The sequence below is a fragment of the Convolutriloba macropyga genome, chromosome 9, assembly GCF_964194025.1.
Source record: "Convolutriloba macropyga chromosome 9, txConMacr16.3, whole genome shotgun sequence".
NCBI lineage: Eukaryota > Metazoa > Xenacoelomorpha > Acoela > Convolutidae > Convolutriloba > Convolutriloba macropyga.
The window spans coordinates 21,760,280-21,777,294 of NC_134476.1; the positions used below are offsets into that span (position 1 = coordinate 21,760,280).

Consider the following 17,015-nt stretch of genomic DNA (forward strand, 5'->3'; position numbering starts at 1 on the left):
AGATGTAAATATTTCCGTCTACAGAATCGGCATGATGAGATCCGAGAGGTTCTTCGTAAGGCGGACACGATGGTGGAATCAACAGATGAGTCACAAAGCCAAGTGTACCAGGCCATGGCCATCTCACTCAAAGACGCATGGAAGGTAAATTTAAAAGCTCATTTCCAAAAATTCTTCCTATCATCATTTTAGAATGAGAGCACCCCCAGTTTATGAATTAGAACCTAAACCACTCTATTTTTGTTTTTCAACAAATGGTGTGAATTTCTGATTTGTTGAAGCTGCAATCATTTCAACACGAAATCAATTAGCTGCCTAAAATTGTCAGAAGTTTCACGCGATATTTATCGTTGTGGCGTATAGCTGAATGTATCATTTCTTTGTTGATATTACTACAAAACTAAAATACTTATGAAGTCAAAACTTTTCATCATCTTCTGCTTTTGTTTTTATTAAATGGGAAAGGTTGTGTAGGAGCTGATGATGCGTATGGAGGAGAGACGGATTCTGTTGGAACTGGTCATTGACTTCTACAGGAGTTGTGAAGAGTTCGGTCAACACCTCGACTACGCTTACACAGGTATGGCTTGTTGCTTCAGAATTTCATGTTAGTTTTGATCACAGGCATATTGTTTGCGACTGTTTCGTTTTCCTCCAAGGACAAAATTGTTTTTTTTTTCAGAAATGCATGTGAACAATCTAATGCACAATTTTTGCACTTATAACTATTTTTATAAGTATACCCCTAACTTGCACAGTTCATATATTTCGTATTTGAAATTGAGGCTACGTTCATTGCTGACATAGCTGAATAAAAAATTTGCTAGAAATTTAGAAACTGGTTACATTATATAGTTGCATGCATTTATTGCCACTCTCATGAAGAAAACAAAGTGAAATCATTGTAAAACAATTGAATCTTTATCAATAATTTAGTTTTGAATTCGACTACTCACTATTTTATTGAATTTTTGCGCTCCTGTTTTTGCAGTATGTCAGAGCACCCTGATAGCGGACAACATAGAACAGGTGCAGGTGTTGATTGAGGAGCACCAGGAGATGAAGAGAGCCACGAGTGAACACTCCATGAACACAATTCAGAACGGACAAGGACTGCTTGACAAGATAGTCGAAATAGGTCAGTTACAAGTTATAGATAAATGGGGTGATGTAATATTGTAGAAAGAAGAGATTTGAAACTCGATCCAGCGCTCAACTATGCTCTGCGGTTCATATAGCTGTTAAAAGCGCTTCGGGTTTAAATGTAAACTCTTTTGTGGCACAACTGAACAACGAATTGTAAACAACAAAATTTACTGAAACAGTTAGGCAAGAAAAAGAGTCGACATAATTGGGAACCAAAGTCAGTGCAGTCTTTGACTATTGCCAACAATTTTCAACTGTTTGTTGTACAGATTGACTAAAAAATTTTTAATAGCATCAAATTGTATTAAAAGCAGTAGATTGTTATTACAGTAGGTTGTAGGTCAAAATTTGGAGTCGCAGGGTTCCAACGCTGCTTATGCGTGGTTCTGATTTCGATAAAATTACGGAGACAAGAATCTTCTCGCACACAACCTCGATTTGAACACAGCCATATCAGCACAACGTTCAGTGACACCGTGTAAATTTTTATATAAAAGCTTGTTTATATATTAGGAAAATTTTCTATAAATACAATTCTGTTGAAATTTGGTTAAAATTATAATTCGTCCGACCGCCACTCATCAGGCATCAATACGATCACCAAGTAAAATAGAATAAATATTGGGAATACTGTTAATAGCTCCCAAAGAAAATGTGTAGTGTAGCAGTTATATTCTTCCTTCAATTTTTTCAATGCAATTTTTCTAACTACCGATTTTTTGTCGGATCGTTTTGCTGTCTTTTGACTCTTCATCCACAGAAAAGGGAGGAACAGGTAAAGCCCGGAAATTATTGAGTTTTTTTAAAGAGAATTAGAGCTCATTAAGCTCCTCACAGCAACTGTTTAAGAGACAGAAACGCATCATGTGAAGAGAGGTCTGATCCCTTCCACCCACCCCCCCCCCTCCCCTCCACAAGACAGACCCACACACAAAAATTTCATCGCCCCTCTTCTTCCCCACCACTTCTCCCATCACCATTAATTCAATCCCAACTTAACTCCTCCACCTCATCACACACGTAATCCCAAAAGCTCGCCCCTAACCGCCATCACAATCCCCCTTAACCCATGGTCACTCCACCTCTTTCAGTTAATCTAAAGCTGGCCTCACGAAGCCAAATGCTCTCCAGTCGTTTGAGAGAAATCCGCCCGTCAATAGTTTAATGTCTTTGTAAAATTTTAAACATCTGAAAGATATTTACGCCTCACATGCAACTCATAAAGAGACTGAGTTTTGGTTTTCTGTTATTTATGGCGCAATTGAATGAAAATAAACAGTTGTTCACAGGAAGCTGATCGTTTTTTTTGGAGTTTGAGAGTTTTTTTGGAAGATTCTCAGACACAGTTCTCAAGATGCTCAAACGAATTTCCATTGTTGGCAATAACAGAAGTATCTAGTGCTTTAGTCTCTCTGCCAATTTCAAGTGACTAGCTCAGGCAGTCTCAATTGCAGCGATACGCCGCTTTACTACCTTTTTCATTGCAGGAGATTGAAGGCATGTATTTAATAAAAAGCGAGCACGTATTTAATCTTATAGCTGCTCATCAATCTTTGTTTGAATGTTGAGTCAACCGAGCAGCGGCGACACCTCTTGAAAGTACGTTCTTTGATATTTCTCGCTATGAGTGGATAGCAGATTTAAACATAAGTTTTGACCCCTTGTTTCTTCCATTTTTCAATTTATGTGCCCCATCATCCTCACAATCTACCCATCATCCTAGCCCCCACCCCCTCATCATCCCCAGCCACACCCTGCCTGAAGTCAGTCTAATTCAAGGTCAGAAGAGTATCCCTATAATGTACCCTTATTCAATAATGGGCCATTGAGTTTTTAGATTCTTTTTTGCGGATTTGTTTTGGAGGTTGTCGTTTTTTTTGGAGGTAAGAGGTTGGTTTAATTTTTTAAAAAGCCATTTAAAGTTTTGTTCCGTTTGTTTCCGTAGTTTTCCGGATGTTTTTCTAAGTCTTAGTCTGGCCTTTCCATTTAATAATGCGCGAAGAAGTTAATTTCGACTTTTATTGGTGACGAGTTTTAGGTCAATCGTGTGATATTTTTTAATCATATAAGACTTCTCTCACTCAAGAAGATAACTTGTATACTCATATTAAATCTAAATTGAGAATGTAAGCTCTAATTGAAATTCAATGGAGGTCGTTCAATTAAGATATATAATTAAGTTATAAGGCTAGAATGATTAGAATACTTAAGGGTTTAATTTTGATGTGTTTTCTCTAGCAACTGTGTCTTTGATCCCGATATATTTTTAAAGGAAGTGTTTCAATCATATTTTTAAATCTTTTTATTTACATTTTAAAAAGTTCACGAGCAACTCGAACAAAAAGAAGCACTGATAAGAGTAATTTTTATTCCAACCAAAACTTAGAGTGGTAGCAACCATTTGGTCATTTGAGATTTTTGTTCAGTCAATTTTGGTAGATCGATGTATTCATTGCAGAGAGTTGTGAGTGATATCATCAAAAAGCCCGTCAAAAGTAGAATATCAAATTAAATTGATTCTTTAAAATTCATTTTTCGGAGCAGTTATCGAGGTTCAATTTTCGTGAGCAATCAGCTGATTTTAGTTGTTTTTGTTCACATTTTTTTCAAAACGTTTGTGTCCATTTTGTTAAAATGATGTCAAAATTTATACGGTTACACAAAAATGAGGTTTGCTGAACTGGTTATTTCGGCTATTATTACGGGTCAGTTTTTGAAAATTCAGCCTTTTTCATGAAAAATGGCGCCGAATATGGTTCTTTAGCCCAGTTTGTTCAATTTCAACGGAAATACGCACACAATTAAAGCAAACTCAGATTAGGGCTTGAATTATTTACGCTTCTTGTAAAAAAAGTGTTTTGGAAATAATTTTTTACCGGGGTTTTGCTATTTCAAGTCGATATATATCCAAAATGCAACATTTTCGGGTATATTATAATTTTCTGTTGCCAAGTTGTTTTTCGCTAAGATTTGGACAAACCGAATTTTTGGTTTTTACGTCAATTAGAGACAATTCAGTTTTCATGTAGAAGTTCAATCATAGAGAGATGCCACCTACGTTCAAACCAGGCCCAATAATCCAATGTCATGTTGTCATAGAATTGTTTATAGTTTTTGGCTCCGAATAAATGTTTTCGTAAATTTTCAATGCCTGCGTTTTTGTTTGTTTGGTAATATATCGGCTAATGTTCATGAATCAATGGTCCGCTTGGCTATCCGAGAAGGTATTAGAAAAACTAATTTATTCCTTTTTTTCGAACTTGGTAAGTTTTCCAAATGTGGCTTGCTAACTTTTTTACTTGTTCACTTTTTCTGGCAACTTAAAATGTTCCGATCTTTTTATATTTGTCTCTAATTGTTATTTTTAGGTCTCATTTCGCGTTATCACATCTATGACGTTTTAACATTTTCCACTTCTATAACATTTATGACGGTATTATCTCATCTACTGTTTAAATGGCTTCGACACTTCTGGAAAAGTTTGAATGATCATTCGTTTTCTGCCAGTCTTTGATGATTTTGCAGACGATTTTTTTTCTGGATAACGACAAGTCTCAATAACTTCCTATAGAATTATATAGAATTATGATTAAACTTAGTTAACACCTTCAGCTGAAAGCAAATGATTTTAAGTACTTGGAAACTTTTTGTTTGAAAAAATTTTAATGAAATTGTGAGGTTTGCAGTTTTTGTTTTTGTTTTTGTCAAAATATGACTTTCTCACTAGCGACAGGTCACATCGTTTTCTTCTGAAAGCTGCCTTAAGCTCTTCTGGTTTTGTGGTATGACTCTAACAAGAATTAGGGTTCTTTTTTGTTGTTGTGTCATCACGCAGCCTCCTTGAGAAAACAGGTACTATTGATGTTGCTTATGAGGCCCAACTGAACATATATAATCTTTTAACTGAATAGCTTTTGCTTTTACCAACTTCCACATTGTGTTTTCGTAATATGTTTTGTAAGTCCTGAGTCTTGCCTGCATTTGTCGTTATATTGTAGTCTTGTGACTTAGTCGCTCTAATGACAGGTTCCATTGGCTTTCTAATCAATTAAATTTAATGTTACCTAGTAACCTTATTTGTAAGCTGATGGTTGTTATGACTTTTGAAGTTTTTTGGTTTCGATAAAATTCGAGAGATTTTTGAGCTTTGCCCGTGTTGTTCTGCTTTGTGTCTAACTGTTACCTAGTCTCATTAAGAACAGGTCCCATCTGTGTTTTAGTAAGGTTACTTTGATTTGTCTTGTCTCTGTTTTTTCTGATTTTATTTTGGCTTTGATTTTTTTACTCAAACACCATTTGTTTTCGATTAGTATCTGAATTTTTGAAAGTTTCCTATCTCTTACTTATTTTCAGACAACTAATTCAAAATGTGTAGACCGGGATCAACACATTGTGTGCAAAAGTGCAAAAGCTTATTAGCGAGCCGCCTCTAATTTTAGGGCGCAATCTGGAGTCTCAGGGTTCGAACGTGGCAGTGTCTTCGAGTGCTTTGGTAGAGAGGGTGTTGGCAGAGTTACATGACAGACGGACTCTGCTAGAGGAGCTGTGGTTGCAGAGGAAAATCAGACTGGAACAGAGTCTTCTCATATTCCAGCTAGACGCCGAGATACAACAGGTACCTACATTCTAACTCTAACTCTGTTTTGGTTGAAACTGTTGCTTTTGATCTGGTTGAATATATAAGTATCTGTAATCGATACGTTTATATTTTTATAAAGATTTAAAAAAAATTGTAGTGGTTATACTTTGACCTGTTATTAATTTATACAAAGTATAATAAGTGCAAACACTAGCAATAGTTTGCGCTTACAAGCCAATTAAATTTTCACTTAAATAATCGTTGCGCTTGACTAAGTGTTTAACCTGTGATTTTTGGGAATACCACGGATAAATGACTTTTTTCAATGAAAATTCAGTTGGATTCCAGTAATTTCAAAGCTTCTGTCATAATCAGCGTTCAGCTTCATTATTCACATTTGTCGACTCGATTGATTTTGTTGATAAGGAGAGATACATTTTTGTGAACTTTGCTGTGCAGCTACGTTTTGATAACAATCCATGTCGATCTGTTTTCAGATAACCAACTGGTTCGTGACAGTGGGCAGTGACAACATGCACCACACTGACCTGGGCAACAACCCAACAGAAACTGACAAACTCATCCAGATACATCTCGAGTTCTCTAACGAGGCCAAGGTTCTTTTGGTTGCATTCTTTTACATAAAGAAATTAGTGATCCAGCAACTTTTCTTCAACCGTTGCTTTTCTTAAAAACGTCTGCGATCACAGTTCTTTTTCCTCACCATAGCCATGAAACATGTATGTTTCCATAAAGACTGTTCAAAAATTTCTTTGCTTGATCTTGTCATTATTGACATGTCTTCAGAACTTGTTCCCTAAAAACAAAAATGGCGTCTATTTTTGAACGTTTTGAACATGCTTTTGAAGAGCATTTTACAAGAACCAATGTATCCGAGCTCTTATTATATGCAAATATTAACACCAATTACATTGGCAATTGATTTGATCATAACATCAGTGAGTGTGAAAAATGCCTGCTTCAATCTTGTTGAGTTAATCTACAGGTTTCAATTTGATTGTAAATGTTTTGTCATCTAATTGATAACTTGCAGGTGATCGAGGCACGTATAACCCGAGTACTTCGTTCGGTCGACACTCTAATCCTGACTGGACACGAAGATGGAGACAACATTCGGGAGAGAGTGTCCGAGATAGAGGGTCTCAATCGAGATATCCTCAACAAAATTGAGAGTCGCAGGAAGCGACTGATGCTGACAATTGACTTCTGGAATTCGGCTTCGGTAGCGTTCGACCGATTGGTCGAGATTGAGGAGCAGATTGAAGAGACACTCAGCGTACCAGATGGTTTGTTATGTTAATGTTCATGACAAAAATAGTCATTGTTCAACAATTTCAAGGATAGGGTCTATGCACTTCAGCTCGTACCTAATTCTTCAGACCAATTTGTACGCTTGTAGAGCACCTTATTACATACATTTAAGTAGCATTAGTTTTAGAGCTCGTCTGAAAGCGTTTCAAAATTAAGTAAAGCCTTGAAAAGTTTAAAGTAAAAGTCCTGGAATTAAGCGATAACTTTTTCAGTGGATTTTGATGAACCTGATGTAAACAATATTTTATTGAAAATATTTGTCCATTTTCAGGACCCAGTCTGGGTTCCAACTGGAAGCCAGAGAGACTAGCCAAATTAGCCCAGGCCATTTTGGAGTCCACCACCCCTGCCATTAGGGAGGGCCATATTATTCTGGATGCTTCCAGTGTGGGGGCAGATGGAATCAAGTACATCGTGGAAAAACTTAAAGAAAGGTAAGATTTAGAATCCATTCTTCAATCCAATAAAACGACATAAACATTAAATTCTAGAACACAGAAGTGCACAACTGGCAGTGTTGGTGCAGTATTTTCCTGTTGCAAAATTATAGGTTTAAAGATATATTTGTCATGAAAAAAAGTCTTTTTGACGTCAGTTTATACGAAGAACTGAAAATATATTATTCTGAGATTGAAAACACAATTGACATGTAGTATGTGACAGCTTACGCTACATTTACCATTTCGTGAACTGCTTCCTTCAGCTCCCGGGTTGAATCTGACTATCGATCGATAAGCAAACTTTTGCATCTCTGTAATAGTAAATTTATTGGTTCTACCGGATAGTCCCACATCTTATCGGCTTAAATAAATTGCCTTATCTGTTCGGATGCGTGCATTAGTTATTCCCACGCGCTAATGAAAACAAAAATTTTGTGTCTGTGAGAAAAGAGAGCTTACCAAATATCTTTCTTTATAGATGTGCGCATCTAAGCAGCGTCTGCAGCGAGATTCGAAGCGAACGATCATCACTTTACGTCATGTACGACGATAAATTCTCAGTGGTCACCACTTGGCTCGTTAACATTGGCTTGGATCTTCTAAACCGAAGACGAACTTTGGGAACTACGAGACAATCTGCCTCAGATTTCTTTGACGACCATTCGCGACTTCGAGATGATTTGAAAACTCGGTTTATAGACGTGGAAGCATGTGGAAGTATTGTGGAGTCAATGGAAATCAACCAGGAGTCAGGTGCCAATGAGGCCAGGTTGAAAGTCGAGGAGCTGAAGCAACGCTGGAGAACCCTGGCGATGTTTACAGAGCAAAGAATTTCCTTGTCTGAAACTTACTTGGAGTTTCTCAACCAATCTACCGAGGTGAGTGTAATTTTTCTGGGTACATTGCAAAAATTCGATAAATATAGAATACTCAGGATACTATAATGCATTTTTGATGCGCAAACCTAAGCATTGCGGACCATGATCAGCTTAGTCAAATCAAAGAGAGCTTCTTAAGATTTGTGCTAACAATGTTAACATGTAGACTTTATTACTGTTTACGCTTTACGAATATGTTTCGCTCATTTATCAGCTAGGGCCGTTGCAATTTTATTTTAATGAATAAGCGAAGTATGCAAGTTGTATGTTTTTGAAATGTCAAAATCTTGTATTCATTTATCTGTGGTTAAGATGATGAATTTGATGGACACACTTGAGGAGCTGCTGAAGCTGGACAATTGGAACTTGGACAGCCGGACTCTGGAGAGCACCAGGCGAATCTGGCTAGACAAGTTCAGACTAATGAATGAGGTGTATGAACAGGTCTACTTCAAGGGTCGCTGCTTCCTCAAAGACTCAAACACCCAAGTTAGAATTCTTTCTTCAAAAGGAATCACTACTTTTTGTGCCTGATCAAATTTCTAAATAAATTAAATATGCATAGATATTGATAATCTTTCGGAAAAATTGTTGGAAAGTATAATTTTATTCTACAAAATGTTTTGATTGCAAATTCCAAAATATTTTGATTGCAAATTTCATCCTTTGCTGAAATTGCGTCATTTTTGCTGCTTTCCATGTAAATGCAGTGTGGGGCGCATTTATTAGTACCATTTTTACTGAAACAAGACCATCCGTTTGAGGCTCTGCGTAGCACAGAATGTTCCAACTTAAGTCTCAAAATTGTTAAAACATTTTTGTTCTGAGAGGAATAGTTCTTTTCATTTCCAATTTTGATAAGCTCAAATTGAAGCAATTTGTTCGGTAAAACTTCGAGCAAAACTTTTTATTGCAATAAAATCATCTTAAATATTCAGAATCATCAATTTGATATATCGCTACATATAAAACCATATGCAATGTCATTAATTTTGCGAGATAAAACAGCTACCTCACGGAAAATTGATGTTCAACTAGAGTAGTCAATAGCAAAGCTGAGCGATGCAAAGACAGCATTTTTCTAGATATAATGCTGCGATCGATTTGTTATATGCAAACAAATGAAGTGATTGGTTATGGTCATTAACAGCCTCTCAAAAGGCTATTATTTAGGCGCTCTCCTTTTTTTAAAATTCAAAGAATTTTTACAATTCAAAGAATTTGAATTGTATTGGGGCGCTCTCTTTTTTTTTAAGATCTGTTCACACATTTTCATGATTTTTGAAGTCAAATTGGAGTAGTGATTTTGGTAACGCCGAAACAGGAAGTGGAGCGAAAAATCGAGTGGTTTTTGCTCTAAATTTAAAGTTGAGTGAGAAAACGGTGTTTGAACAAAAATTCGCTCTCTCGCTAGTGGTTTTTTGTTCACATGCGGCAACTTCACTTTGGTTTTTACTGTTTTTTTTTTAATTTTTTGCAACGGATTTTTTTCTAAATCGTTTTCCCAATCCATACTTAGTTCATTTTAGGCCTAGATTTTTGTTTCAACCAAATTTCCTTTTCTCGCTAGTGGTTTTTGTCCACATGCGGCATTTTGACATTGAATTTGTTTTTTTTTAATTTTGATTATCTGATTATTTTAGAAATGGTTTTCCCAATTCACTCATAGTCCGTTCTATATCTAATTTTTTGTTTAGTCAATGAAAATTCTTTGAATTGTACGTCAGGACTAGTCCTGCTATGTTTTTTTTAAATTCGCTTTACCTTTTGATCACGTTTTTCGTTTTACATAAGTCTCAATTTTCACGTTTGACTTCTGACTTACTTCACTCACTGTTTCAACTGAATGGATTCTAATTTCTTTCACGCATTGAATTACGCAATGTTTTGAATGCGGTCAATGTCAATGTCAAAAGAGCAAAATCAAAAGAAACGGGATAAACCGATAAAGCCCGGCCATTAAGTCATAGTGCATTAGGTTATAAAAGTTCATTAGAGTGATTGCTAGCTGATATTAGTATTAAGCTTAATATCCTTCAGTTTAGAACCCGAAGTAAGTGTAGGTTTAGAATCTAACTGAAACTGCACACTGAATTAGAACAATTTTGAAACTTGGGGAAATTTTTTGTCATTTTCTATCGCTTCCTTTTTCTTTTTCTGATTCAATACCGATGTGCGTCTAGCGCGTCAACGGTGGCTATTTTCCGGCAATCTGCCGGTTATGTTTAGATATGCGATAAAATTAAAGGTTTTTCAGTTTATAAGAATATTTCTCTCATTTCTTGTATGTCATACTAATAAAGTTTGCAAAAATGAGTTTAAGTCGAGATTTAGTTTATTTTTTTTTCCGTAGAAAAACTGGCGGTAGAGAAAAGGGATGTCATCGAAATTAAAGTTGAAGGTTATGTCGTTTTTGTCATTCTGGAGGAAAGTTTGTTTTACAATTGGCCAAATCTCAATCAAATTAAACATTGAAGTTTTTCAAAGATGGTTTTTTATTCAATATTTTTGCGATAAATTGACAGAAATGTATGAAATAAAAAAATATCTACATTTTTTCGAATGAAGGGCTACTTTTTTATATCAAATATTGCATGCTGGTGGCTTCTGTAGTTTATTAACTCAATCAATTTAGGGTTACTAAGAGAAAATGCGGTATCTTGGAGAACTAAGCATCAGTAAAGGAGAACGGAGCAGTATTGATAATCCATTTTCTCAAAAGAGTTTTTGAGCTTTTTCTAAAAAATACTTTTTTTCTGATTTTTGGGCATCAAATTTGTTAGTTTGCATCATATCTGGCTGGCCCAGCAAATGTTAAGTCAAATTATGCACTTATTTAACTTAAGGCAATTATTGATGTTTGGATATGTTTTTGCAGAAATATAGGAAAAAATGTTGCTACCTGTTGAAAAAAATCGACCTCTTTTTTTATTTAGCATAAAAGGTATTATTAAAGACTCCACGGTATTTAATTTATTTCACACTGATAATCAATTTTAAACCAATTGAAGAGCCGCAGCATCAAAAGCAATTAAACTTTAGGAAAAGCGACGCATGATAAAGTTGAAAAATAAAAAAAAAATTTTCGTGCTTTGATCAATTGATTAGTTTTATCGATTATACCTTTGCTTAATTAGACAAGTGTACAATAGAGTTCTCTTACCTGAGAAAAATTGCTGAAAACTGCTCAATAGGGCTGAAAACCTGAAAGCATTGTTCGACACCATTATTGGAGATAATGGAAATTCAAGATTTTCCCTAAACATGCCGGTTCCTTTTTCCTTTTTTGTATAATTCTGGGTAAATATCCCAAAAATTTCTAGGGTGTGTTTATGTGAGTGTGTACGTTTTTGTGCGAGTGCATACGTGCGTGTGTGTATATGTGCGTGTGCGTGTGTGCATGTTTATATGTGACTGAACTTGGGTGTCTGTGTATGTATGCATCGGGGATGAATCCAGTTTTAAACAAAGGGAAATTAATTAAAACATATACTGATCAAGTTTTATGGTATGCTACATATTTTATATTTCGAAAGTCAAAAATGCAAGAGATAGCAAACTTAACTGCAGAAAGAAAACGAACTTTTTTACGGCATATATGTTTGACACTATTTCTGTGAAAATGCTGGAACAAATTTTTTAAACCCAAATGTTGCCTTTGTGTGATATCAGTTATGATATTTACAAATGTTGACTTCAATATTGTAATCGCGCAACCACCAAAAATGATGAACCTATTCCATTTATAAACTTTACCTCAATATATTACAGACGTTGAACGACAAACAGCTCTCCGTGGAGACTACGATACAGTTTGTGCAGAAGCAACTTGACCTCTTTGAGGAGAGAAGAAGAGTCATCAATGACCTCTGGGACACTTGGAAGCTCAAGATGCCATTTGTAAGAGACATCACCTCACAGTGGGACATGTTCGGACACGATGCCAACAAGGTTACATCTGATCGCATGATCGCATAAATTAATCTACGTGACTGCACTGTATTTGATCAGAGTGATCATAAATGATGTTTCACAAATGATACACTATTTCATTTACTTATTTCATTACTAAATCTGACGTCATTCTAATAAGTTTATTATTTTCAGAGTCTGAATTGGATAGTGGAAGTGCAGCGCCGGCTATTTGCCCCTCTAGTAATTGGGGATCCCAAGCACTGTAGACAGACTGCTTACGTCATGAAGGATCGGCTGGCCGAAATCAAGATAACTTACAAGGTCAACGGATACTCTACTTGAAATGATAATACTAAATTTTATGACGTTTTTGACGTCACGAATGATTCCTGGCATTAATCAAGCACTGTATAATGCAAGATTTGGGCAAGAATTTGCAATTGACTTCTGCAGAGGCTTAACCGTTCTATAACTCGTGTACCGCAAGTTAACCTCCGGCATTTTATAAAAGAACTTCTGGCTTTTTAAAATTTGGCACAATGATATTAGGCATTTCAAAATTTGCAAATGTATGTTTTGTTTTCAGCGCGTCACTTCTGAAGTTGAACGCTGGCTTAAGATGAGTGAAATGCTCAACATTAAACAGAAACCTGAAAGCACTTCGTCCGACAAAAACTCCGAAGGTCTCTCGCCCAACTCGGAAACCGAATCAGTTGTGAAAATCCCACAGCAACTGATAAGCGAGCACAAGTCTTATCAGACCAAAATGCAAATATACGACAACCACCTGAATACGTTAGTAGAGTTTTTGCTCAAGTTAGGTGACCTCTATGATGCAATAGACGCAACCTATTCTGAAGTTGAGAAAGCAAAGAGCACTGAAGATCCAGAGTTTGTGATTAAAGTGATGCAAGTTCTGGACGATACTCGCGATAACGAAGTGCAGCTGTTTGATGACACTGTGAAAAGTGGGAATAGTTTTATGGATCAAGTCAACGATGATGAGGTTAGTCTAGGCTTCGGTTAATTTGATCGCATCTTGACTTTCGCAGATTTGTCCCACATCGCAAATAATTTTTTTACAAAAAACTCTTGTGCGTCTTTTTTGTGCTTTTAATGAGAAGAAAAATTTGTTAAATTTGAAGAGCAAATCGACATTTTTGAGTACATTTGTATCAATTTTTTTAACAATATATAGGTTCAATTGTTCATTGTGAGTCAATTGAATAAGAATTTTGGTCTTACGTTGTCATTTTATTCATTTCGAGTAATTATTTCAGACCCCGATCGAAACGAATAATATATCACCATTTTTGAATCAATGGTTACGAGATTACGTACTGTCAAACTTTGACAGAAGTTATATCAAATGAGCTGTTTTGTCCAAATATTTCAAATTATGATTTTTCTGTTTTTTGTGTTTTTGTGTGTTTTGTGTTTTTGAGTTTTGAGTGGTGTTTTGAGTTTTTTGTGTGTTTTGCAAATTATCAAAATCTTTTAAATGACCATCTGATCTGTGACGTCGCATTTTATGTTTGTTTAGCTTCCGCAGCCAGCAAAGAAGGAGACCAAAGTGATTCTGAGTGATCTGGACATGGACCATCAGCACTGGCTGCAGTGGTACGAACAGTGTAGCAAAGAGCTACAGTCCAGAATACAAACGGCCACTCACTCCAACAGAGCTATTTATGTAAGATTGGGAAAATTTAATTTTTCTTTTATTTCTCGATTCCTCGAGAGTTATAATCCAATTGGATCCCGAAATGGGGGCCGTTAAGTACCCCCGACCCATGATCACAAGAACAAATTAGACGTCTATTTGTAAATTATATATGGAGGGGGTATAATGCAGATTATCCATAAACATAACTTCTCGAGTTGAAGTTTCTTTGATTTCATACAAGGATCATATATAATTTCATGCTCTCCATACTTGATTTTTTAGTACGAGTCTAATATGAAGTCAAAGAAATCATATATGATCCTTGTGTGATTACCAAGAAATCACAAATGATCCTAGATTACGAGAATTATACATCTTTTTCTAATAGCCGCAAAGCGATAGCTGAGGCCAGTATTGGCCTTCTCTTGTTTTTTACAATTCAAAGAATTTGAATTGTATTGGGGCGCTGTCTTTTTTTTGTTCAATATTTTTGTTACGACCACATGACGTCACAATCACTTCAAATTTACTTTTTGTTCATTCGTTCATGCAATTTCATCTGAAATCTTGCGTCGCTTTTCATTCTTATTGGAGCGAATGTTTTTGCACATTTGAGTTTTTGGTCACGTGTGACTTACTTCACTCTCAAAACTGACTTTCTCTCTCTGAATTTGACTTTGTTTTGCTTTATTTCAAAGAGATAAGGTCATGTGAATTTGTGTCAGTACTTGAAGGTTGTTTGAGGATAAAAAGATTTTAATAAAAAGATTTTTTTCTCTGCCTCTTTTACTATCTTCTTGAGACTGCAGATCCAGGAAGCTATTGCGGCTATTTTCTGGCAATCTGCCAGTTATTTTACTTTATTTACGTTTTCATTTTTATCGATAGGGTAAAACTTTATGATTCGCCCAAAGACCCCGAAATGTAATATCTTTGGCAAAATTGGGTGCTAAATGAACGAATAAGTCTATCTGTACGACTAAAGTTTTCAAATTATCTGCAGCCAGTTTATACCGAAAATGCTCATTTGTTAGAAACATGCAAACAAGTTTTGCATCTAACTTTTAAATCGTTCTTTAAATACGTATAAAATCCAAAGTTATTGTTTTAGTACAACCAAATAGTCAAATGTGGACTGCACATGCAAAAGAAGTTTAAATGCCTTTTGACTATATTATACCGAAATATTTGTCATCGGTCATTTTTTATGTACCCTATATTACGTCGTATGGTTTCCAAGAATTTTTTTCGATTTTTACCGAACGTAAGAATTACACAGTTTTTCACCTTTGAATTTTTATTTGACTCTTGTATGATTTCAAGGAATTCGTATGCGGTCTTTGTCTTAAAACTTATTCAAAAGATTTATTCAAAATAAGTCTTGTTGCCTAAATTTTTTAATTCATTTTTTGCCCAATTGTCCAATGAGCTTCAACCTGACTATTAATGATTATTCTTAGTAAATGTTTGACCTAGTTAACGCAATAAAAATTTAGTCAAATTTGAGGAATTAACTTTATAAAGAAGGAAAGGCCAAATTCATTAATTGAATAATTCTTGCCTAGATAGAGGCAAAATCAGTTTGATTGATACTGGTTTCTGAAACACAATGCAAATTACTAAGTAAAAAGTGAACAATACAAAAAGAGAACGGTTCAATAAAAATGAAATGCCAAACCATGAACTGCAACCGGAACGAACTTTTTTCTTTTTTCTGTTGGTTTCTGCCAGATAACGTTTTTTCTTGCAGATTATGCAAGTTGATCTGTTTTCTGGCGGAAAATCTTGAAAGATTATCCCTTAATCTGCCAAAATTGGACGATTACCTTTTCGAGCACGATACTGTCAGATTCTCACAGCATAACTCTTCACTCTCAATTATGATCGTTTTTGGTGCCTGGTCGTTTGGTTGCAATAATTCGTCTCAAACAATTTTTTAGCATTCATTTGCGTCATACACGTTGGTCTCTTAATTCGATGCTTGAACCAAATTTACTTTTCGCCTGAGAAGCGGGATAAACTGGTCCCAGAGCGTAAGTGGCTGAGCAGGTTTCTTAGAGCATTACTATCTTCTAAGTTTGCATCTCACTATAACTGCCGGCAATAAAAACTGAGGACTAGAGTAATCAACCCGTTCAGCTAAAAGCTCTCGAACAGAAAAAAAACATTTCCTCAATAATAGAATTAATCATATGCAACAGTTTGCAGATTGTTGTAATTACTCGTCTTATCATGCCATCAGCTGGCGAGAAATTAGATTTAAAATATTAAATTAGGGCCCTATATCTTTATTCTTACTGGTCCTTGGTTGAGCTAGCCAAAAAACAATTACACCAAATTGTCACATAAATAGAATACACTTTAATTTGCTGTCTATATACTCCGAGGGAGTCAAAGTGCTTTTTTAAATAAATTAATGGTGAAAAGGAGAATTTTGGCAATTTGTTATATTTTAGATTCTTCAATGCATTGATCAGTTCCGAAATGAATTGCAGGACATGGAGGGAGTCTATGGGGATGGGACAGAGGGTCTCCTTCAGATTGTGAAGAACTTTGAACTGTGGCTACAGGATTTGGATGTATGCTAGTTTACTACAAGTTTGATTAAAAAAATAAGTGCTTTCAAAATTTTAATGTCTTCCATACGACTTTGGAAACGTCAGAATCACTGTGAAGGCACGCTGAAATTTTTGTCGAAATGTTTTTATTGTGAATTTTTGATGGAAAAAGTAAACGCACAGAGTTTTTTTTTAAATTTTTTTGCAATCACAAATCCTTAATGATAAAATGATATTCATGAAATGTCGGATTTTTTTTAAAAAAAACCAAAAACATTTTAGCCTGAAAACCTCATAGAAATTAACTTGTAACAAATTCATTCAAACAACTGCAAAAAAACGGAGTTTATAATTATTTCCCTAATTCCTTTCTCATCATTTTTGAGTTAATACATAGAAAGTTTTGCAATATTTGTTCAAGTTTTCATGTTTATTTGTTCAAGTTTTCCATAATTGGTAAATTCAAGTCTTTTACTACTACTACTTTACGCGAGGGAATCTATT

At 35.3% G+C, this 17,015-nt stretch overlaps 1 protein-coding gene across 9 annotated transcripts in view; it reads left to right on the forward strand.

The window, feature by feature from the left end:
- LOC142345665 (muscle M-line assembly protein unc-89-like) overlaps nt 1-17,015 on the forward strand; it is a 249,231-nt gene that overhangs the window by 118,017 nt on the left and 114,199 nt on the right. For all 9 annotated transcript variants that reach the window (XM_075397869.1, XM_075397874.1, XM_075397871.1 and 6 more), the window contains 14 exons: nt 25-144; nt 475-580; nt 992-1,138; nt 5,586-5,761; nt 6,223-6,342; nt 6,780-7,032; nt 7,329-7,491; nt 7,976-8,375; nt 8,688-8,864; nt 12,147-12,326; nt 12,483-12,611; nt 12,877-13,296; nt 13,834-13,980; nt 16,410-16,532. In XM_075397869.1, the coding sequence (XP_075253984.1) occupies nt 25-144; nt 475-580; nt 992-1,138; nt 5,586-5,761; nt 6,223-6,342; nt 6,780-7,032; nt 7,329-7,491; nt 7,976-8,375; nt 8,688-8,864; nt 12,147-12,326; nt 12,483-12,611; nt 12,877-13,296; nt 13,834-13,980; nt 16,410-16,532 (2,661 nt within the window). The remainder of the gene's footprint in view (nt 1-24; nt 145-474; nt 581-991; nt 1,139-5,585; nt 5,762-6,222; nt 6,343-6,779; nt 7,033-7,328; nt 7,492-7,975; nt 8,376-8,687; nt 8,865-12,146; nt 12,327-12,482; nt 12,612-12,876; nt 13,297-13,833; nt 13,981-16,409; nt 16,533-17,015) is intronic.